Source organism: Ptychodera flava, chromosome 7, assembly GCF_041260155.1.
Source record: "Ptychodera flava strain L36383 chromosome 7, AS_Pfla_20210202, whole genome shotgun sequence".
NCBI classification, from domain to species: domain Eukaryota; kingdom Metazoa; phylum Hemichordata; class Enteropneusta; family Ptychoderidae; genus Ptychodera; species Ptychodera flava.
In genome coordinates this window covers 47,011,932-47,035,412 of record NC_091934.1, presented here as the reverse complement: position 1 = coordinate 47,035,412, position 23,481 = coordinate 47,011,932, and the positions used below count along the sequence as shown (strand labels likewise).

Here is a 23,481-nt window from a genome sequence, read left to right as displayed (position 1 = left end):
TTTATTTCCTTGAGTAATTTTTTTCACTAAAACAAGGTTATTATTGTCTTGAAAATGTTGATATTTGGAGACAGGACAGATATAAGTTAGCAGTTAAGTCCAGGAATTAGCGAAGATTAAGAAAAGGATCTACCGTTCATGATTTGACAGTGAAAACAAAGTCAAAGATACTTTTCATTTATATTTTCCGATGTTTCATTTCCTTGGATAAGCTTTATTTTACAGCTACATATAAATACAACAGGACAATCTGAGCGTCAAAACAAACGCCATGTCCTACCTTGGACTACTTAACAAAGCATGCCGGGAACCTATCATTTATTTGTAGACTCGCCAGGACAAGGTGATCACACGACAAAAATATAAAACAGACGGAAAATCATATTTATTTCCTAGATATGAATAATTTTGTACATTGAAACAAGGTTTTTTGATAGAGATTGGACTTTCTGGATAAATATTCCCAACTTGCAGTTTTCCGATTTTAGATCTCACTAATCTGGACTTTGTAGACCCTCCATGGGTCATAATAAAGGAACCCTTCAAAGGACGCTTTTTATCATCACAAGCATGTCTCTTTATGTTTTTTAGTTTAATTAAAAAAACAAAGAGAAATCTTCATCGAAAAGTAAAATTATAGCAGCGTCATAAAACAGTTTCATAGACTCAACTTAATGTGCAATCAGATCAAATAGAATGTTATTATTTTTATACTTTGGTATTGAAAACGCAGTCTTTGCTTAAAAATAAGAAATATAATCTTAGCTTTTGTCTTATCTCTGAAAATCTCTATCAGTCAATTATAACGGATTGTGTTTCATTGCCTGAAAATACTATGAATTTTTGGGCAAATCGTTTGTGATTTTGATATCAGAGTTTGGAAAGAGATTTACAACGAACACATTTTACCAATTCAATTTTCTTCATAGAAAAATTTATGTACAAACAAAATCTTCAAGAAACTTGGTAAGATGGTCTGCTTGGAAAGTGCTGACTCTTTATTTCATGGGTTTTTTTTGTCCACTCCCTAGAATATCGTGGAATGAATCGACCATATATGTATTTGATTATTTTAAATCGATACAAGTTACTGCCATGTTCACTATATTTGGTTACGATCTTAATAAGAAGAATATGCTTTTGGAACAGCTATTTAATCGTGGCAAAAATCATACATATGTGTAGCATAATAATAATCTGAAAAGCCCAACAGAGATTAAATTCTGTTATTAAATGAACATGGTGAGAATTCTAAGTGACGTTGATCAACGTATTGCTCTAAAGAATGGAACTATTGAGAAATATGACCTTGAATGGATTTGTTACACAGTTTTTTCATTGTGATGCTTTGTTGTCATTTCTTTTTAGCTGGATCCTGATCTTCATTTCTGTTGTTTAGAGATTTTCCCTGCCTGTGCTCCCATAAATGTGTTTAAAACTTATAATCAAAATGTTACGTGATTTGGAGACAGACGGGGGGGGGGGGGGTAACTAAAAAGGTCGACTTAATAATGGATGTTACTTTTGAACTCTGATGAAAATTTTGTTGGAATGAAAGTGAAATATACATCGAAGGTTGAGAGAGAGAGAGAGAGAGAGAGAGAGAGAGAGAGAGAGAGAGAGAGAGAGAGAGAGAGAGAGAGAGAGATTGCAATTAAGTGTAAACTACGGTAAATAACTGAAACTAATGGGAAATATGGAGAGATAAAAAGAGAGCGCAGCCGTCAACTTGCAAAATTCCATTTGTAACCCAAGATTCATATATTCATACATATTGCAACAGTGAAATAGATACTGAAGTAGGCCTACAGTGTTTAAGGTAAGACAGTTAACTTAATATGTCTAGGACGAACGTCCAAATAGCTCTCCTTGACACGCAAAATAAATTAACATAATAATTGATTGTTATATAAACTCTTCTATATGTACAAAACCCGAAGTATTATTTCATTTCAGTATTAATTAATTTACGATGTGATTCACACTTAGTCTAACTAGTTTAGTATGTAGACGGTAGCTGTGTGTAGTAACCTGCTCGTCGAAACAATAACTATTAACAATAGAGTGAGGTGAAACTAACAATGAAACGCTTGCCACGATTGGTGCCTTTATACTGTTGCCTTAGTAACAATGTCGCCATAGAAACAGCGGTTCATGCTTTCTGTGTCGTAGCGGTTATGAACTTTGGTAGAAAACGCTAGTGGTGCGCCAGGATGCCGGGTGTTTTAACACAGATTCCACTTTGGGTAAGCGAGTTCCTTAAGATTGTCATGGTTGTATGGAAATCTGATATTGAGTTCATCTCTGCACTGACATCAGCATTCTTTCTCCTCGTGTGTTCCATGAATTTGATAGATCAGCACGTGATTGGTATCCCAGAAAATGCAGAATGTTTTAGTCATAATGATCATCAACCAGTCAAGTTTAAAGATAAAAGGATCCATTCTACGATATTTATCCACCTGATAGTATAACATTTAGCACGTAAACGGCGAAATTCTTGCACTGTTCAAAATGGCGAACGTCATGATGTTGTTTCGTCGTTCCTGGAATCGTATAATAATTTATGCAGATAAACAGAAGCTGTAGCACTCCGCTGTTATATGTTATTCGTCCATTTGGCCGTATGGCAAACACTCACGATTCTATACGAATATATTCCGATGATAATATCAGTCATTATCGAAAATGGTATACCAATTGATACACTTTGAGCAAATGAATATTATATAGCGCTCCAAGCATTTTATATATACAACTAAGAGACCATGGGCTGTTTAGGCCCTATAGGAATTATTTGAAGGATTGTATCGTTCCAGTCGGGTGGTGTCTAAGCCTTGGAAAACAGCTGATTGATTGACCTCAAAAAAATCACCAAACGCTTGAAAAGTCACGTTACTGTTATCGTCTGCTCGTCGTATTTAGTAGGAGTCTTTCACAGAGATTGCTTCGTCTGGTAATATTATGAAATATCGTTTGTCCCTATGTCTTCTATATAAGTTTCAAAACTTTGATCAGAATTTCACCACAAATTACAAGAATACCATACGAAATTATGTTCACACTTGCCTCTCGACTGTAAAGATCCCTGTGGAACAAAAATTCATTTCTGAAGTTTTTTTCCATCTTTGTTTATTTTCTACAGCCGTTCATCTTTGGCCATATTTTCCTGACTGCATGGTAAGAATTTGGTTAGCTATCACTCATCTGACACAGTATATCTATGGATCCTTTGAAGAGGGATGCTGTGGACTGGAGCTTTCTAGAAATCATCATCATCATCATCATCATCATCATCATCATCATCATCATCGTTACTATCATCATCATATCATCATCATCATCATCATCATCATCATCATCATCATCACCGTTACTATCATCATCATCATCATCATCATCATCATCATCATCATCATCGTTACTATTACAATCGTAGTCATCTTCATAATCAATTTTCTTTTTTTAATTCTCAACGAAGTTGATACAATACGCATATTATCTTATTCCTCTATTCACACGGACACTTTATTAAATGACCAGAAGCTATAACTTTTGATGATTTTCACAATTTTGTTTCAGCATATCAATTTAAAGTTCAAGTTCTACTCCCTCAAGCATGTTGAAACACCATCAAACATCTATATGAGTAAAATGCACTGCAGCTATTCTTTGCTTTTGAATTCTTGTCCAGACGAAAATTCACTCGTCAACAATACATATAATGCAGTCTACACATTTACAGGCACAAGCTGAATACGGTGTATCGCAACTTGCTTTTGGGAATAGAACGATAAGCTGTGTTGACATTAAAAACAAAACAAAAAAATAAAAATAAAAAATCATCAACAGTTAAAGCTACGGGCCCTTAAACACTGCAAAGTTACTGCCTCCTCCGGCAAAATGGGAATGTTAACAGTCCACAGCGCTAAATACGATTAGCGTCCTTCTCGAAGTACCACAGTGAATGGACATGTTGATTCTTTATCAAACATTTTCGTTCTGTCAGCAAAATGTCATTTTTTTGTTCTTCTTCCGAAAGTAATGTTCAAATGCTATAGTGAACAACCTGTCGAATTGAATACCGCCTTATTATTGTTGTTGCTGTTGTTGTTGTTGTTGTTGTCGTCGTCGTTGTTGTCGTTGTTGTTGTTGTTGTTGTTGTTATTGTTGTTGCTGCTACTGCTGCTGCTGCCGTTTGACAACTGAATATTAGTCCAGCCTGCAATTCCCTAGTTGACAACACATGATATGTTTTACATAAAACATTGTGTTGGCGACGTTGATAACAGGTATTTCAATTTACTTTAGGGAGAGGGGCAAAAAATTTTTCTTGTCTTATGAAAAAATTGATTAAAATGTTTTCAAAAGTTACAGTTACTGTTCCTTAAATCAAGATAAAGGTCGATATTTCATCAAATACTGTAGCATGCTCATTAAATATTGCCTTTTGATTACGCTGAAGGTTATAAACTCCATTGTGTCATTATTGCAATGACATCCGGCAGCCACGCAATACCATAGCGGACTATTGATGAATATTAATTGCAAATTTGAATAATAATTAACTTCGCTCAAATTATGCCAACGTTACATGGCATGTACCCCTTAACTTTACGAAATTTAATCCAAGCAAAGAGTTCATCTGAGGTATCAGTGAATGGCGAAATGAAGAATCAATTTGCCTGTGTGAATGCAATGAGCATGTCTTTTTGTTCATTTCAAAAGGTTTAATAGGAAATCTAGCCGTCAAACCGTTATGCATTGTTGTCCAGGCAATAAGCAATCAATCACTGCTTGGTAGAATATTTTAAGGGCATTTTGTAAAAAAAATACGGTCGATAACACTTCTTATCGTTAGCATTGTTCAAAGGAAAATAATATATGCTTGTATTACAAACTTTGAATGTGATATTTAAAAGTGAAGTGCTGATCTTAAAAATAGTGAAAAATGTAATTTCAAAGAGTGATGTTCGTTTCACAGGCTTAAAGAACGGTTCACTGACCTAAACGCAATCACTAGACTCGCCACGTCATTTAACAAGGGTCATGGATGTCGTTTCGATGGAAACGGGTAAATATTTTGACACAGTACTGGTGTAAATAGAATGTCGTTTCTGGAGCTCTATGACGCCTAGATGCTGTTTCCTATTGAAGTCATTGAAGCAAGGTCAGCTTTTGCTGGCCCGTATAACAAATACTGCAGCTGCCCTTTTCATTCAAGAGAGTCCTCAAACACCTGAAAGTCTCTCTAGCGCGTCTCATGAATAATTGCACTCGCCGAAGCATGTGTGTATGACCTGTTGATGGCCCCATCTGTCTCTGTTGTTGAGTTCGTCTCCTCACGTCCAAATGCCGCTGCTGTGTAGCGCCCCCACTGTCCGTTCACTGGCCAGTTTTAGGTCTGCATTCGCAACTGTGTTTATGAGAAATATTGAAGCTTGCGACCAGCCATATATTCACCAACGACACCGAAACTATAATTTAACTAATTCCTTTGCATTCAATGAAACGATTCCTACTTTGTGCGTAAACATAACATTGTAATTAAGCGTTACCATTTGAAATAAAAAAGCAATGTCATAGGGCCTAAACGTAAATAAATGTATATAAAATTAATTTTATAATGACGAGTATATATTTTGACACCCCCGCAAAAAATACTTGTAAAGTAGTGCTATGTGAGAAGTATATCAGCATCTAATCACTACCTCTAGTAATAAAAAATAATCTACAAAATGTTCAATTGCAATTCGACGAAAACATGGTCCGACTGTTTTACACAACTCATTTTTATGACACCATAACAAGGGCACAGTATGTATGTTAGTTTATTTATTTATTTATTTCTTCATTTATTTGTTTATTTGTTTGTCTGTTTGTTTATCAAGTTTGAAGAAAAAAATAATCAAAGAGGGAATAAGTTTAATTTACAAAGCCTGTCGATGTCGGCAGATCCGTGACTGATAATTAACATGAGCAATGCATGTGTTTGTCAATTTATGACTGACGATCCATCCCTTGGCCATAGTTTTTCCTCAGTACAACTACGAAACGTGCGATATACACTGCACATGGCACATTCAACTTCATTGGCAAAATTTACGATCAGTCACTAAACCATAGCGATGGATTAAAATGACTTGATGACTTGGATAACACACACACACATGTTATATATACATAAAATTATATATATATATATATATATATATATATATATATATATATATATATATATATATATATATATATATATATATATATGAGAAACAGCAGTATTGGTGACGAATATGCCTTCTGACTCTCTCTCTCTCTCTCTCTCTCTCTCTCTCTCTCTCTCTCTCTCTCTCTCTCTCTCTCTCTCTCTCTCTCTCTCTCTCTCTCTCTCTCTCCCCCCCCCCCAGTGGTTTCCAAGCGTATGGACCACTCACATCATGGATAACTCCTTCATATGCTTTCATGAATTATTCCATAATCTGTCTTGGATGTTGGATGATTGGACAGAAAAACATCAAGGAAAACTGTTTAATGGTAAGGAATAGTTTTTGAGTCTTGTATGTATTGTACACAATTCATCGTCAATAAATTTCGACTTTTGGTCGGTCTGCTATTTTTAACATTCGATTTGTGATAACGTTTTGGTTTAATAAGCACTGTCTTTTTGCAGTCCAAATTGCTTTTGAATATTGCAGAGCTATGTAGTTTCGATCACTGACTTACTATTACGCTGTATTTGGAATCGCTGAACTTGCAAACGTTTCTGATAATCATTGCCTAAGTCTCACAAAAATGGATCTGTTGACATTAAACAGTTAAAGTTTATCGGCTATTTGAAGTAGACCAATTGTCTTATTATTTCAATATAATTTCAGCTACTTACAGTCATGCTCAGATGTATACTCAGCGATTCTCAATGACGATAGCTTACAATTTTAGTCATGTCTATCTATTCCGTTTCTTTTAACGTGCTTTTTTGTTTTTCTCTACACAGTTTTTACTGGCTCTGCTAGTTGGATTCGTTATGGATCTTGTCTTCATCGGTATATACACAAGCAGACACGGTTTCACCTGTGTTACATTTCTGCACGTTTGTACAGAGTTCATCTGGAGCTTCGTGGTGGCGCTCGTCAACTGCCTTCTGAAAATCCCAACGTTTGTGTTTGCTGTGGTAGAGTTCAAAGCCCGTGGTGGGAACATCAACATTATTGCATCTGTTCAAGTGCAGCCCCCGACAGCTTGAAATTTTCTGAGTGTTCGTTAAGCGTACAGTACAATTTCATTATAATTTTTAATGTAATTATCTGCTATAAGTTTGTTCTTTTTGTAGAATACAGCGTTTTGTTCGACTACGGAAATAATGTCAAGATGCTTTAGAGTTTAACTTTTAACTATGCCTGTTTACGTCTCAATGTTATCTTGACGAGTAAATGTGAGTCTTGACAAAAAATTTGTCCACAATAACATGGCAAACTACACACAGTGCTCTGGAAGTAAGCTAGGCTAACATAATATTTTACATTTTTACGGAAGAGGTTAGAAAGAGAACATATACTTATTCTCCAGAACAAAAAATGAAAATGTTATCAAAAGTTACGGTTGTGGTAGATAATATGAGAACACCTTTATTTATCAATATTACTTCATTATTAATATTTCATGATTCATGAAGTGTTTAAAACAAACAAAAAATACAACAGGGAAATTTACGATATATGAAAAGCTTTGAATCATAATTATTTTAAATTCGCTTCTCTAATGTCATAACTGACAAGACATTTGTTAATATCGCATTAGTACGAGACTAAAGAGCAATGGCAGGTATATGGACTTTTCAATGTTTATGTGCCAATATGGGATAAAAGAGACGTACATTTCATTTTTTTCTGTGCTGTGAAAATACGATGGTGGAATGGCGCGGCGAAAGCTGAGTGTATGGTTTTTTTTTTTTGCGGGAGTGATCTACTCGATATCTTGTCCAATAAACTTTATTATTCAAGCGAATATTATCTATAAACGGGTGTACCACTAAAGTATGACTTCCTCCCTCTGAGCAAATGTCAAACGGGTTGACATGGAGCATTACAATTGGTTCTGACTAAAATGACGTTGTTATCTATTTGAACACATGGCATCTCAACTTAGATGTTGTATAATTAGGGGCCCAAGCTCATGTTTGGGCTCCTATTTTTCACTGCGAACAACTTTACAGGCTGGTGAGAGCGATTTGTAACCAAGACAATTTATCTTTCATTGAATATATACGCTAATGCTTGACTTTGTGAGATACGTGAACGAAAAGTATAATAACATCACATGATGAGATGTCAACTTGCGTTATGAGTCACGAATAACTAAAACAGGATGATGGAAACTAAACTTATTTCGGTTAGGGGAGGACTTTAGCTGTTTAGCTGTGATAGACAAACTCTCGCAGTGTTTACTATGGTTACGTGGGGAAACAATGTGTAAGCGTGATACTCACTGTTAAGATTTCGTTTTGAAAGCTTTGTTGTTCAACAACTCTTTCGTGGTTCCAGTGTGCTTTGCAACCAATGAAGCGTGTTTTGGGAAATTTCAAATCACAATTTCGTCCTGGGGTTTTCAAACATCCAAACTGTCGTTTTTGGGAAGGGGTAGTTAGGATCGATGTCAAATCTAATGAGTTTTGTCTAGTGTGCATATACATCGCGTATTTTTTATTCTGGTAGCTGTCAGAAATTAGCCACGGTATTCCTTACCGAATGCTCAAAAACTTTTACGACATGTTAAACACTGTTTTTTAGTCAATCTTCTTGTTTTCAAGTTGACGATGTTAATTGTCATTGAGCAAGATTCATCAAATGTATTTCAAATGAAATGTCCGTCCAAGAGGGATTATGAGCCTTCCAATACAAAATGTGTAACTTAATTCCCTCAGATATGGGACACAATGGAGATTCTGTAAAATTGACTGAATCACTCGGAGATAGTTTCAGAGGAGTTTCCTGTATCGTCCCGGATCCGTTAGTACAATTATCTATAATAGTTGAGTACTATCATCTTTACAGTGTTTAACTTCTTTTTAATTTAGAACTTAATCTCCTAGTTTTATTTATTAGTTTTAATAAATTTGTTTTACAAGAAAATCACTGACTACATGCCTTTTTTGTTTCATAACAATAGTTGAATGTCAGATCACTGAATGCAAAACCTGAGGGAAAAATATTTACACAAAAGGTCCATAAAGATAGTGTGAGTCATTCGGGTGTCAGGCTGTATGAACGCGAAGAGTGTGCACGGTAATTAGATATTCAAACTCAAGGGTAGTCTCAAGAAAAAGAATTATCACTCAAATATGAGACAATATGAATGCCAAGACTGTGGTCAAGGATTTAGCCAAAAACACCATCGCTAGAGACCTTAAAGTTTAATCCATTCAGGTGTCAGATTTTATGAATAAAAGGAGGTGAAAAATTCCCATAGAAAGACTATCCGCTAGGATACAAAAGTCTTGCTTTTTGATGAACGTTGATGTAATAAGTAATGAACAACTAGTGTAGACTGCCACTCTGTAAGGTTCATGAGGAAGACATTGTATTACCATAGAGAGCAAGGAGATCTCGACTTTTGGAGGCCATAGCTGTTGATAAAAATTGAAAGAAACAGTCCGGGAAATAAGACAACATTTCAAAATAGACACACATTTATGGTTATGTGCACGTTTCACACGGGGTCATAAAACATTTTTAGTCATGAAAGTTTTACAAAATTAATAAATTTATGATATGAATAGTGTTGTTAAAAATGTAAGATTTCTTTTGTTATTGTATGTTCATGAAAGTACACAACTGCACTGGAATCCTGAATGCTGATCGGTATTTATGCCAAAGCTACGCATAGAACCTCTTACTGATAAATTTATGATTATAAATATTGTTGATGAAAATTTGATACTGACTTTAAATACTGTTCAAAGAGACTGCTGCGGCAGTATTGTAATTGCTCATTACTGTATAATACTACGGCTGTAACTATAGACTATTTTTCGGGATCTATATTACAACTGTGTGAATTTGGAGTTGTAGCCGATAGATTCATGAAGCAACATAGTCTCTCTCTGCCATTACAACATTTACAAGAGCACTTTGGCTCAACTTTAAAGTTGAACTAAGATATTTGGTGCAGGTGTGTATTCTGAAACATAGATATTTCAATCCTTTACCATCATTCAAACACACGCACCACTTTTTAGCTTTGTCAGCGACACAAGCTTATAACTAATAGGTGGACGTGTAGTGTCGTCCGGTGTTCAGCATTTGTCAACTTTTTACATTCAAGCTTCTTCTTCAAAATAGCCTGTCTGATTCCTCTCATATTTGGATTACAAGCCCCAAGGGATGACCCTAATCAGATTTATTCAAATTGTGATGAAATATGGAAATTTGTATTTTTGAAGTTAATTTTGCTATCGGTAAAAATTTCCATAATGGCTGTTCAGAAACCTTTAATATTTGGTATACAGGTCCCCAGGGTTGACCTATTTAAGATTTCTTAAAAATTGTGAAGAAATATGCAAGTTTGTATTTGTAAGGCAATTCTTGTCATTTGGTCAAAAATTTATTTCACCAAAACTGCTTGTCTGATAGCTTTGATATTTGGTATGCAGGTTCATAGGGATGATCAAAATATGATATATTCAAATTGTGATAAATTACAATTTTGTATTTTGGGGACATTTTTTGCCATTTGGGGTCAAAAAATTTCTCAAAATCTATTTGTCTAATAGCTTTGATATTTGGTAGACATGTTCGATGTGATACATTCAAAATATGGTGAAATCTGCAATTGTGTATTTTTAGGCCAATTTTTACATTTTTGGTCAATTTTTTTTTCTCTCAAAAACCGCTTGTCAAATAGCTTTGAAATTTGGTATACAGGTTCCCAGTAATTATCTTAATGTGATGTATTGAAATTATAATTAAATCTGCAATTTTGTATTTTGGGGCGATTTTTACCATTTTTGGTCAAAAGCTTTGTTACTCAAACACAACTTGTCTGCTAGCTTTGATATTTGGTAGACAAGTTTCTAAGAATGATCTTAATAATGGTATATTCAAATTATCATGAAATCTTCAAATGTATATTTTTGCAGCTATTTTTAAAATTATTGGTCAGGCCATAGTGCAATAAGCTAGCTATCAAAGATTTCCACCTTCTTCATCAATATATTTCTCAGAAATAGTCAGTATATAACACAGCAGATCTGTATCTGTATCGGCCAATAGGTTGCTTGTTCAATGTTGGTTTAAGGATGTCTTTTACAACACGTGAGTGCAACAAGGCAGAGACTAAAAAGTGGTTTCCTCTCTCTGAACACCAGAGCATGTTTTGTTCACATCAGGTTCAATACCTGAATCCTGTATACACAATGTTCACAAAAGTGTTTTGACAGTATTTTCAATGGTGAAAAGATTAGTATTTCAAAAAACAAAAATCTATTTTACTTGTACAGCTTTTTCAACATGGCAGCTTGTCGGTAAAATCGATAGTCTTTCTCCAAATGCAGCCTCAGTTTATGTATGTAGTACGGAAGTGATTGAAAGTTTTTGTGACACAAGGTTTAAAATTCTGGGTATAGTAATTTGGAATGCAGCTTCTGTTTGGAAATTAACATCTTTCTGCAAGGGACTGGTCAGTTTCTTTGCCCTAGAGGGAAGGGAGTGGTGGATATTTTTGCCGGCGTCAAAAAGTGGCTAAACCCTTATTACAAATTTCAAAAACAGGGTGACCCCAATTCAAAAGTTTGAAAACGGGGTTACATCCTCATCCCCACTCCTCATGCGACAAAGGTAAAACAAAAGGTGGAATATAAATTATATATATGAGTATTCCAGCATGTTTTAGGGAGTATGGTTGATCAACTATATCAGATCACAACAAATAAATAATAATAATAACAATAATAATAATACAAGTATTTATAGATTGAGTGCCAATCTCCTTACAAGTTCATTGGTTCTTTTACAGCATTAAAAAATCACAGGAAAATACCCATAAAAATATATTCATATATTGATACACATAGTCAAAATTTCAAAAACGAAACCCAGACATTGTATGCCTCTTTTTAAAGATGGGTCTTAAGTTTTGTCTTAAAAGTCACAAGGTTATCACCTGGTCAAACATCAAGGGGGAGTTCAGATTACATAACACAGGTGCATCATTTTTTCATGTTTTCCGTAGGATTAATTATAGGGTCTAACTTCAGGCAGTAGTTTGAATTTTGATCATCATGTTGGTTTATATGAATGACGTAACTTGTGGCTGAGTTGACTTCTCAGAGCCCTTTGAGCTCAGAGCCTCTGAAGATTCGGAATCTCGGATTCTGGCTGAAACTGCCAAGGTTTCAACCCTCAAAAGTTTAACTTTTGAGAACTACACACCTTTGATAAAATAAACACATTTGATGAAAACATAAAATGTTTTGTATGATATTTATTAGAAAAATTGTACAGACATTTTAATCTGAACTCTGAGTCCAATTCCACGTTCATAACTCGACAAATGGGCCCTTAAAAACATGGTGCGTTAATTATTTCAGACATAGTGACATAGTTTGCAGTCAGACTTTTATCGCCTGCATGTATGTTCCAGGGGGTAATCTTAGTTGAGTGTCTTCATATTGTAGTGAAATTTTCATATTTGTATTTTCGGGCAGTTATTCCAACTTTGTCAAAAAAGTCTTCTTCTCTGAAACTGCTCATCACATTGCTTTGAAACTTTGTATGCATGATTTTTTCAGGTGAAGTTAGTCAGATTTTTCAAATTGTGATGGAATTTGTAATTTGGGCAATTTTTCTCATTTTTGGTCAAATAAATCATCGTTTCTGAAATCACTTGTCTGATTTCTTTAAAACTTGTTATGCATGTTCCAAGGGGTAAACTTAGTTGATTTAATTCAAATTGTGGTGACCTTTGCATATATGTATTTTCCGGTAATTTTTTGCTTTCTTTTTTTTGGTCAAAAATCTACTCTGAAATTGCCTGTCTGATTGCTTAGAAATTTGACATAGCAATTTTCTTACCACAGCCTGCAGAGCGTCAGGTATGTAGGCCTGTGCTGTGGACTTGCAGTGTATGTATGTATGTCACATTTGCCGTGCAAATTATTTTAGCAACATTTTCACCTATTTGAATCAGTTTACTTTATTATGCAGGCAATTTTTGGTGCAAGATGTAAGATCAAACAAAATTCAAAGCTCTGGAATCTGAGGTTCTTAATCTTTACAGGGCTCTGAGACAGAGAGGGCTGTAAAGAGTCAACTCTACCGGTGAATCATTTTGGCAACACACTGTGCATGTTGGCCTCAGCTGCAATAATTGTTACCCTCTGGGCTGTGCGCCGGTGGCTTCTGTCCTCCTGGCTGTGTAGGACCATGCAGCCCTTATTATGCTAAACACTCAACAGGACAGAAGCTGGTGCATGGTTTAGGGGATACAATTTTTACAGCCTGGGCCATTGGCCAAAGAAGTACTGCAGAATCAGAGTGATAGATAGTTGGGTATAGTTCACAAGGCATGCAATTCAAAGCCAGTAAGTTACATGCTTGGACCTATTCGGGCTACTTGTTTGTCTGACTTTACCACAGTCCCTGTATTGCAGGGCAGCACAACCACTATCCCCCTGTGTAGCACACATAAGCTACAAACAGTGGACACTCAGGCCTGTGTTTGCTAGATTTGAGTGACAACAAAACACTGCAAAGATTACAGATGTTAAAACCAAGTGACAGCAAAAAGCACCTTTGTCTTGGGTTCACTCAGGTCATTATTCAAACTGTAATCTTGGAAGGGCAAATGGCTGAAGTTGAACTATTGTGACTGACATGTAAGGAACAAATCATATCAGAGGTTATACTAGTGATTTGCAAGATCCATCAATGAAAGAGGTACAGGATCAGGTAGTGCAGAGAGGGAGAGACAGAGAGCCCTTCGGTCTAAAACATTGAGTGGTTTCAGTACAATAATTAAAGTCACCAAATAGAAGTGAGATAAAATCTCTTATTTAATTCAAAACATGAGGGAAAAAAACAAAATTGCAAGACAAAATCTCAATAGACTGAGAGTAATAGAAGTACAGCCACTTATCAACATTACAATGGCTTAAGTATTTCTGACTGGTTCATAGTAGTTTAATATTTACAGTGAAATTTTTACATGTGTATATTATAAAAAATACTATCAGCTAAATTCATGAATTCATGTTTTGTCAAAGGAACTTCAGGAAGCTGTTGCCTCATCGGATAACGCCGAGATGGGATTAAAGTTTATTCACCTGTCATAAATATTAGGGGGAGGGGAATTATTCAATGTATACTGTTCATATCGTCATGGTTGTTTTTGTTTACAATTGCAGATGATGGGAATGACTGTATCCTTGGCAACAAACACTGCAATGATAGACAATAATCTGAAGCGTTTCTGATGAACTTTGACCTATGCCTCCTCTCCATCAGAGTGGATGACTTCTTCAGCTCCCTGAAAATATTCAATAAATAAATAAATCAATAAATAAATAACTACACAGATAGATCAGAACATGAATAAATGAATAAAAATATGAATGAACAAATGAATAACTGAGTAACTAAATAATCAGACTATTGACAGTGAACAAGCACAGTACAGAGAAAACAATACACAAAAGGAAGTATTTAGTGTGTTCCTGCCTATTAGTTCATGCACTCTGCCAAGTATACACACATCAAATAGCAACACTTCTTTTGAGTTGTGTAGAGTAAAATATGGTTATTCACAAAGCATTGAGATTAATGTCCGAGTACATCATACAGTAGCATTGAGGACAATACTGAAGTGACAATATACGTGGACATAAACCTCCTGTATGAATAATCATATTATCATACACCTTTTTCAGTCCAATTTTACCAAAAAAATTTGAAATTACAGCATTTTGAGAATGCCCTGTCAAATACTGTGTTGCACGGTCACCAGCAGATTGGAAACACATTCACTGCATCAGCTGAACAAAGTTCAACCAGTGCAGCACAGTGCACATGCTTGAAATTGTAGTTCAGCAGCATAATGTCACAAAAATTCACAGCTTTTGAACTGACCATTATTTATTGTGTGATGTACAATTGTTTGATTTAAATTCTCAGGAAAAAGTTGTCAAATCTTGTCCTTTTTTCTCTATGTTGACATAAAGTTGCTATGAGGTCAAGGTCCGATAAAACAAAAAATTATTGTGCTTAAGGTCAATGTTATTGGACTCTACCTCCTCTAACATGGAAACATACTGTACCATGACACTCTATAGGTTACAGAAAGAGGTGTACAATAATGTTTACAGACTGTTATAGGCAGAATCCATTAGAAATGAATGAAAATCAACAAATTCAAAAAGAGGACATGTCACTGTCATACTAAATCATAAAATACAAAAGGAAAAATTTTGAGAATGTTTCACAGTATTCTAAACAGTCATGTGATCCATTGGTCACCCTATATTTGGAAAAATATTCACAGATATTTCAAGAATGGTGTGACATTGTTTGTACAAGAGTTGTTTCCCATTTAAAGGGCAGATGTTATCAGAACAATGCTGTATGACTTTATTGTTTGCAAATAATGTATTTCATGAATGAGATCTAAGTGTATCATGTTAATATTGCTACAATATAAAATATTTAAATTTTAACTATCATCACTTGCAATTATACCTTGGTTACAGTGTGTACACTGTTCATATGGGTCCCAAAAGATCTTTGAGTGCAGTTCTGATCTCTGCAGATGGCAAACTTACTTTTTGATAGGAACCGTACACATACAAATGACCAAACACTCTAAGACTCAGATACAATTTTGAAATAATTTGATTTGAGACTGACCTCTTGTTGTGCTTCTTCAAGTCTCCTTTGTTCATAGATATCTTCAGCTTCTTGTCTTTCATCATCATTGAACTCATCTTTATCAAGTCTTTCAAGACGACGAAGTTGGATGAGTACTTCCATGCGATAGTCATCCTCATCACTGCAAGGATTTTCTGGACAAAAATAAAATGACAGAGGAAAAAATGATTGTATAGGAAGTTGTAGAATTGTCTATAGTACAACAGAATGAGATCTGTCATTCAATGTTAAAAGAGAGATTAAAGTGACATTTAAAAATAGTGATTGCTTTAGTGCCAATATACAATGGTAAAATAAGGGTGAACGATTCCTTTTCAGATCCATGATCCCCCTGGCCCTGGGCTGGTAGCTCTGAAAGCCCCGGCCATGGGCTTGTGGTTCCGAAAGCCCCCTTCCTAGGCTGGTAGCTCTGAATGCCCCCTTCCTAGGCTGGTAGTTCTGAAAGCCCCGGCCATTGGCTGGTAGTTCAGAAAGCCCCCTTCCTAGGCTGGTAGTTCCGAAAGCCCCCTTCCTAGGCTGGTAGCTCTGAATGCCCCGGCCATTGGCTGGTAGTTCAGAAAGCCCCCTTCCTAGGCTGGTAGTTCCAAAAGCCCCCTTCCTAGGCTTGTAGCTCTGAAAGTCCCCAGCCCTAGGCTGGTAGTTCCGAAAGCCCCTTCCTAGGCTGGTAGTTCCGAAAGCCCCCTTCCTAGGCTGGTAGCTCTGAAAGCCCCCAGCCCTAGGCTTGTAGTTCCAAAAGCCCCCTTCCTATATAGGCTGGTAGTTCTGAAAGCCCCCTTCCTAGGCTGGTAGTTCTGAAAGCCCCTTTCCTAGGCTGGTAGTTCTGAAAGCCCCTTTCCTAGGCTGGTAGTTCGGAAAGCCCCCTTCCTAGGCTGGTAGTTCTGAAAGCCCCTTCTCTCGGATGGTAGCACAGAAAGTCCCATTCCTAGGCTGGAAGCACTGAAAGTCCTAGCCAGGGTGGTAGCTATGAAAAGTTCACCTGCTGTCAGAATCCACAACACCACACAGTAGTAAATTCTGTTTAAATTATACTTTCAATCAAGCAAATTAATCAGCATCAGAAAGTGTTACATGTTGAAAATATTTCACTAATATGCATTGGATTATCTAGCAATGACAATGCATTTTGTGGAAGTATTTCACTTATATGCATTGGATTATCTGGCAATGACAATGCATTTTGTGGAAGTATTTCACTAATATGCATTGGATTATCTACCGATGACAATGCATTTTGTGGAAGTATTTCACTAATATGCATTGGATTATCTAGCAATGACAATGCATTTTGTGGAAGTATTTCACTTATATGCATTGGATTATCTAGCAATGACAATGCATTTTGTGGAAGTACATGATGTAGAAGTTCTCTTTGTCCTCATCAATTTCCCCAAATTCACTATTCTGCTGGGTTGCAGATGAAAATATTGCTAGGCCAGACAGAAAAGCTACTGCTACTAGCCCATGAGGTCAGACTAGTGAATCTGATCATGTACTCTGTAAAATATATACAAAATAAAGACAAATAATGGCATATTGGCACATAAATTAGAATTGTAGAGTATTTAAAACATGTAAGATGTTTTCATTTTTGTGTATTTCATGAAAGTTCTATGCGTTAAGAATTTCCTTTAAAATGTCAAAAATCTAAACAAATATATTAGATACAATGTATTCACACAATGAGTAACACAAATAAAGCTGCAAAATTTTTCCAGAGCAAGCTGAACTATTTGCCAATAAATTCAATATTTTGCATTCTGTGGGAGTGAATCTATGTAAAATGTCACAGGTCATAAGGGGTTCAGGGTTCAAAGGTTAAAGTAGAGTTATTGTGGAAGTATCAACTGTGATAAAAGTTATTCACACTCACCACTAATGACTAAAGCTCTCAACATTGGTAACACCTTTAACTTTGCCGTTTCTTTGACATCAGTAATATTGTTGCCACGTAAGTTCACATATTGAAGATTCTTCATGTTTTCTGAAAACCCATCTAATTTCTCAATTTGGTTGTCTCGGAGATGAAGTGTTGTCAAGTGTTCCAGTCTTTCGAGACCCTGAAGGGTTTTTATTGTGTTAGCCCCCTGAAAGAAAAGCAGAGACGCAGTGTAACATTTCACAATTTTGACATCACTGACCTGAGTTTTCCATTAATAAACCTTGGGATATTAGAGTTTTACGTTGCTATATGTGAAGGCACAATCTTGAAGATAAAACTTTGTTTGTGGCTTCAGTTTTGCCTTTCCATTGTTTACAAACTTCAACAGGCATTTTCAGGAAAACTCACTGATATATTACTACCAGTTCCTAATTTACAATGGCTTGACGGCAGTTACTACTGTATATGACCTATTATTACCAAGTAAGCCTTAAACTATTCAAATGACTGCAAGGTACCATAGCTGTCTTTAGTGCTCTACTAATATTTCACAACCATATGCAGTCTGAGAGTGAAAACAAGCCAAGCTAGTCTGTCATTAAGATACTTACCAAAAACAAATTTTTCAAGTTGGGAAGATAAATTCCATCTGTTGTTTCTAATTTGTTTCCTCTCAATTCAAGTGTGTGAAGCCTCCCTAACTTGGACGGTTCTAAGCCACTCACCATCACTATTTCATTGACTGAAAAAAGCACAATCAAACTTCAGAAAATACGTATAGTAATAAAGAGTAAATAATAAAGAGTATGTTACTGAAATACTAGTCAAGGTTGAATGCACCTCGGGGACATATATTCGGACTCTCAATCTTCTACAGTTCTTTTTATATCTACCACTTGTGAGGGTTTGTTTTAAAGCTTTTGGTGTAAGAAAATTTTTCACCATCTTAGTTTTTCAAAACTCAAAAATTGTATTTTTCTCCATAGAGTTAACACAGGGGTGGTAGCCATTTTGAATTTCGAATATCCGTAAATCTTGAGTATTTGGTTTCCCCTGTACAAAAATTTGCACGCTGACCCCCAATTTTTATTCTTGATTTTGAAAGAGAATGGTTGAAATATTCCATGAGGACAGTTTGAGCGAAAGTTTAAGTCTTTCATTGAGACGCATACTACCTTAATAAATACTGTATTACTATAACTTGACATTGTAACATATATAGGCAACATTTGTATTGAATTATTAAATAAAACTATCCAATTCCTTGAGTTCAATGTAATGTAAAAACTACAATTTATCAAGAATTTGGCATTTTAATGAGAAATTTCTTATCTTAATGGACTAATCAGGAAGTTTAGTCAAAACATCTACTCTTCACAACAGAGTTTATGGAACAACACAAAGTGAAAGCTGTCAACTTACATGAAAGTACAAGTGACTCCAACAAAGGATGATTGACACCTTCTGTGGATGTGATTTGATTACTTGCAAAGCTTGCTGTTTGCAGGTATGGCAACTCATCAAGTTTTGCTGAAGTCAGCAAATTTCTATCACATTTTAGGGTTAGAAGATGTGTCAGAGAGTTGAGAGGAGAAATATCACGGATCTTGTTCTGTGAAACGTCAACGTATCTCAGATGAATGAAGGAGCTCAGCATACTAATATCGGTTAATTCTCTGTAAGAGGAAAAAATTAAATAAAAAAATTGTTGTATTTTATTCTCAGTAGCTACAACACAGCTATTCACAGTTGCAGGAGTGTTACTAAATATAGCTGCCAGCATGGGATAACAGACACTTCTGTTAGAAATTCTGACAAATTTAGTCAGTGTTACACACATGGCTGTTGTTGGAGATTGTTGTCTGAGTTGTTAGAAGCTCTTTTCTAGTTCTCATTAGAAGATTGACAGTTGCCTTTATTTTCACTGTTCTTGCATGCATAATTTCCAAATATGTGATCTACATTTGCAAACAAGCATTTATTTTTGCATGTTGATGAAAGAACATAACAGCATTTGCAAACACCTCTATTGAATTATAATAATAGGTTAGTCAGATAAAAATATTTGCTTTGACAATTTCCAACTCTTTCCCATGTGAAGCCATGCATGATGACTGCCATTATTCAGAACTGAAGCATTTCTAGATTTTGATCTTTTTTCATGTAAGGACATAGTTCATGGTCTGCCCAGTGCAGTCTGCTGCAGATGAAGATTAAAACATTTAAACAATATGCATAATGCTGATTTCTTAAGGCAAAGAACTACTGGTTGTCAATGACCTGGCCAAAAGGAGTGCTTTTGACTTAACAAGTGGTCATAACATAATGGTTTAAAGGAAGCAAGATTTTAAAACCACTTTTATTGTATTCAACAACTAGCAGACTGAGTATAGAAGAAATACACCATTTTGCCAAAAAATACTCTTTCCATCAGCATGCGTAATTAATCAGAAGGAATTTCTTTTAATAATTCACAACAAAGGGATTTGATTCTTGTGATAAAAAGTTCATAACTTACTTATCATGAATATCTAATTTGACATATGCATGAGCCAGACCATTTCCAGTTTTACAAAGCAGTGACAGACTTTCACCAATGATCTCTTCAGTCAAGGGGTTTTCTGGTTCTTTCTGTAGTATGGAAGCAAACAAATGCAATGAGATGAAACATAACATTGTATATTACGAAAATCTACCATTGTCTGCCCAATTCTTGTTGATGGTATACCGTATACTGTATACCTGCTTTTGAAGAGTTCTTGGATAGTACTCATGGTACAAACAATTTGGGGATTTTCATGGCAATCCAAGACAGACATTTAAATCTATCATCGGAATGCTGTGTGGTACATTTCATCCATATGTGTGTATGAATATGAGAGAACTATAATTTCAGGTTTGCATCATGAATATTGTGCTTTTTAAAAAACAAATTATATGGTAATTGTTAAATATTGTTTGTCCAGTGAGTTAAGGCCAATCGTTTAAAAGGAAAAGTTGCATAGTCATGATTTACAAACGACCTCAAAAGAGGGCTAAAACTGGAGCAAGTGAAAAATATTACAGTAAAAAATTATTAGGTCAACCAGCGAGATCCCCCCACAAACGTTTTAATTCGCTTAGCTGAATTAGTGCTTACTTTAAATTGCTTCACCTTTAATAGGGAATTTTACACACAAGTTCGCGGTGTTGCCATGGGTACACGTATGGGACCTTCTTACGCTTGTTTATTTGTTGGTTATATCGAACAACAGATAATACACACATATACCGGTCACATTCCCGAGCTCTTTAAACGATATATTGATGACTGCTTTGGTGCAGCATCTTGTTCACGCACTGAATTGGACAATTTTATTGAATTTGTTTCACATTTTCACCCTGCACTGGAATTTACTTCCACTGTTTCAGACACATTGAGTTGCATTTCTTGACATATCAGTTTATATCAATGGGACTTGCTGTCTACCTCTATTCATTATAAATCCACAGACTCCCATGCGTATGTTCTATTCAGCTCATCTCACCCCCATCGGTGCAAGGAATCCATTCCATTTTCACAGTTCCTATGCGCTCGGTGCATTTGCTCTGACCAAAAAGATTTTAAGCAGCAGTTAGACACTATTATATAAGCACTTGGTTCTCGGCTCGGGGTTATCCCCGCTCTATAGTGGACAAAGCCAAAGAGCACGTTGAACCACTAACACACGAGGATGCGTTAATGTCAACCACCCATTCTCAATGTGATCGCATACCTCTTGTGTTAACATACCATCCTTTTAACCATAGAATTCGCAAAATCATCTTTGGGGAGTTTTTAATTTTAACTAACTCCCAAAACACACAGCATATTTTCAAAGCACCCCCCATTATGGCATTTCGATGTGACTCCAACATCAATCATGACCGTCTCGTATGTTCCAGTTTACCGAATCGCGATTGCACAACTGGAAAATCATCATGTGGCTGTCGAGTTTGTAACACCTGTCCGCATACTTTCACTACCAATTCCATTCAGGGCCCACGTGGTAGAGTCAAGGTTTCCGGCGTGTTTACATGCACGTCGGCTAATATCATTTACTGCATCAAATGTAGACGCTGCAGCATGTTATATATTGGCGAAACAAAGCGTCGCCAAGGCGATTGCTTTGCTGAACATCTTCGCACCGTGACCGACAACAAACTTGCATACCCGGTGGTGAAACATTTGTATACACCACTCCACCGCGGTCGGTCTGACATGGCAGTGTCTGCTATCATCTCCACCACAGACTCTACCCACCATAAACTTGAACAGGCCACCATTTTTAAACTTGGAACTCTGGCACCAGCCGGAATGAACACATATTTTAATGCATTTGACCGTTCTCTTATTTAATTAGCTGTTTTTATCTTTTGTGTTTCCACGTTTTTCTAGTGAGTTTTAGTACTGACGAAGGGTCATACCCGAAACGTCTGCGTTTTTTATTCTCTGCGCTTTGCAAGTGTTTTATTTCCCGCTGGTCGGTCAGTATTTTTCTGTATTTGTTTTAACTTGTTGCACTTGCAGTTTTTATCCTCTACTTTTTAACAAGTATTTTATCTCTCACTGGTTGACCTAATTTTTTACTGCATAGTTGATTTGTTGTTTTAAAACTATTTCAAAGAACTGTCTGTATACAACAGTCACATGCAACCATGGAAACCGCTACCTCCATGATGCAACTAATTTCTCTGGAGCTACTTTTGATGTAGCTGCAGTACTGTAGCTCCAGGTTTTACCTGGGACTTTGTTTGCCGTCCGACCCAAACACTCAGGCAAAACCTCGAGCTACAGTATTGCAGCTACTTTTGATGGTACGTGAATGAAAATCAACACATGCAAATCAAATGTTTAAAACATGCCAACAAATTAAAAAAATAATAATATAACAGCCTTTGACAAAAGTAACTATCGTGTCAGTGTCTCGTTTGTAAATATTTTGATTGGACTACAGTTGGAACACATTTTAAACTTTTCTATGTTATCCTAACACCATGATAATGTAACTTTTTTTTAATATTTCCCCTATTTTGATATATATTACAGTTCTCAGCGTTAATAAGTAAAATACCTGTTCAATAACCGAATAAAAATGTAACGAAAACGGATAATTAGCCCATGATATATGAGATGTTACCTTCTTGATCGAGTATGACAAAAACGCAATCAAACGACATAATACTGTGTTTACTTAGCGGGGGGGGGGGGGGGGGGGGTCGCGATGTGGTGCCGTACACAGAACGGATGCAATCCTATACATTCTGTGACACTGGACAGATATACGCTGACGTAAACATTACCTCTTCCTCCTCTTTCTCTTCGCCTTCACCTTCCTCTCCTTCCCCTTCTCCACCTTCGCCTTCACCTTCCTGGTCTTGCTCTGGCTCCTCTGCTCCCTCTTGTTCTTCATCGTACTCTTGGTCCGAATAATCTGACATTTTGGCTTAAGTTGACGTGTTCACCCGACAGAAATGATCACTAAATGGACATTTGTTGTAATCAAAGATGGCGGTTGTCGTCTAGGAAACTCGCAAAGGTATATGGGTAAAAGAAATTACCCTCGTGCGCGACTGTATTTAGTTAAATTCAAATTTTTGGGTATTTTGGAGTATAGTGTGTAATGATACGAAGATTCTTGTACTTTTACGGTAAGTTCGAAAGAATAT

At 36.1% G+C, this 23,481-nt stretch overlaps 2 protein-coding genes and 1 long non-coding RNA gene across 4 annotated transcripts in view; 2 read left to right on the top strand and 1 right to left on the bottom strand.

Moving 5' to 3' along the window:
• The first annotated feature begins 2,118 nt into the window (after positions 1-2,118).
• LOC139137732 (uncharacterized) lies at positions 2,119-9,121 on the top strand. The gene is made up of 4 exons (XR_011553444.1): positions 2,119-2,246; positions 3,146-3,180; positions 6,408-6,534; positions 6,995-9,121. It is a non-coding gene; the product is annotated as an uncharacterized lncRNA (long non-coding RNA).
• A 4,908-nt stretch (positions 9,122-14,029) lies between these two features.
• On the bottom strand, positions 14,030-23,348 carry LOC139137730 (leucine-rich repeat-containing protein 23-like). The gene is made up of 7 exons (XM_070705989.1): positions 23,116-23,348; positions 20,312-20,424; positions 19,216-19,469; positions 18,405-18,535; positions 17,785-17,998; positions 15,894-16,048; positions 14,030-14,520 (listed from the first exon to the last, which is right to left on the bottom strand). The coding sequence occupies exons 1-7, from the start codon at positions 23,251-23,253 to the stop codon at positions 14,479-14,481; spliced, it is 1,047 nt and encodes a 348-aa protein (XP_070562090.1). The 5' UTR covers positions 23,254-23,348; the 3' UTR covers positions 14,030-14,478.
• The window catches only part of LOC139137727 (zinc finger protein castor homolog 1-like), a 33,179-nt gene continuing 33,045 nt past the window's right edge, over positions 23,348-23,481 (top strand). For both annotated transcript variants that reach the window (XM_070705981.1, XM_070705979.1), the window contains exon 1: positions 23,348-23,463. The gene's annotated coding sequence lies outside the window, so the exon portion shown is untranslated. The remainder of the gene's footprint in view (positions 23,464-23,481) is intronic.

What these genes read in the sequence shown, in the direction of transcription:
- LOC139137730 (XM_070705989.1), bottom strand. Translation starts at nt 23,253, where the DNA reads ATGTCAGATTATTCGGACCAAGAGTACGATGAAGAACAAGAGGGAGCA. An exon ending in ACTTGAAAAATTTGTTTTTG is followed by an intron (nt 17,999 to 18,404) that starts GTAAGTATCTTA and finishes CTTTTCTTTCAG; the next exon opens with GGGGCTAACACAATAAAAAC. An exon ending in TTGAAGAAGCACAACAAGAG is followed by an intron (nt 14,521 to 15,893) that starts GTCAGTCTCAAA and finishes GAATATTTTCAG; the next exon opens with GGAGCTGAAGAAGTCATCCA.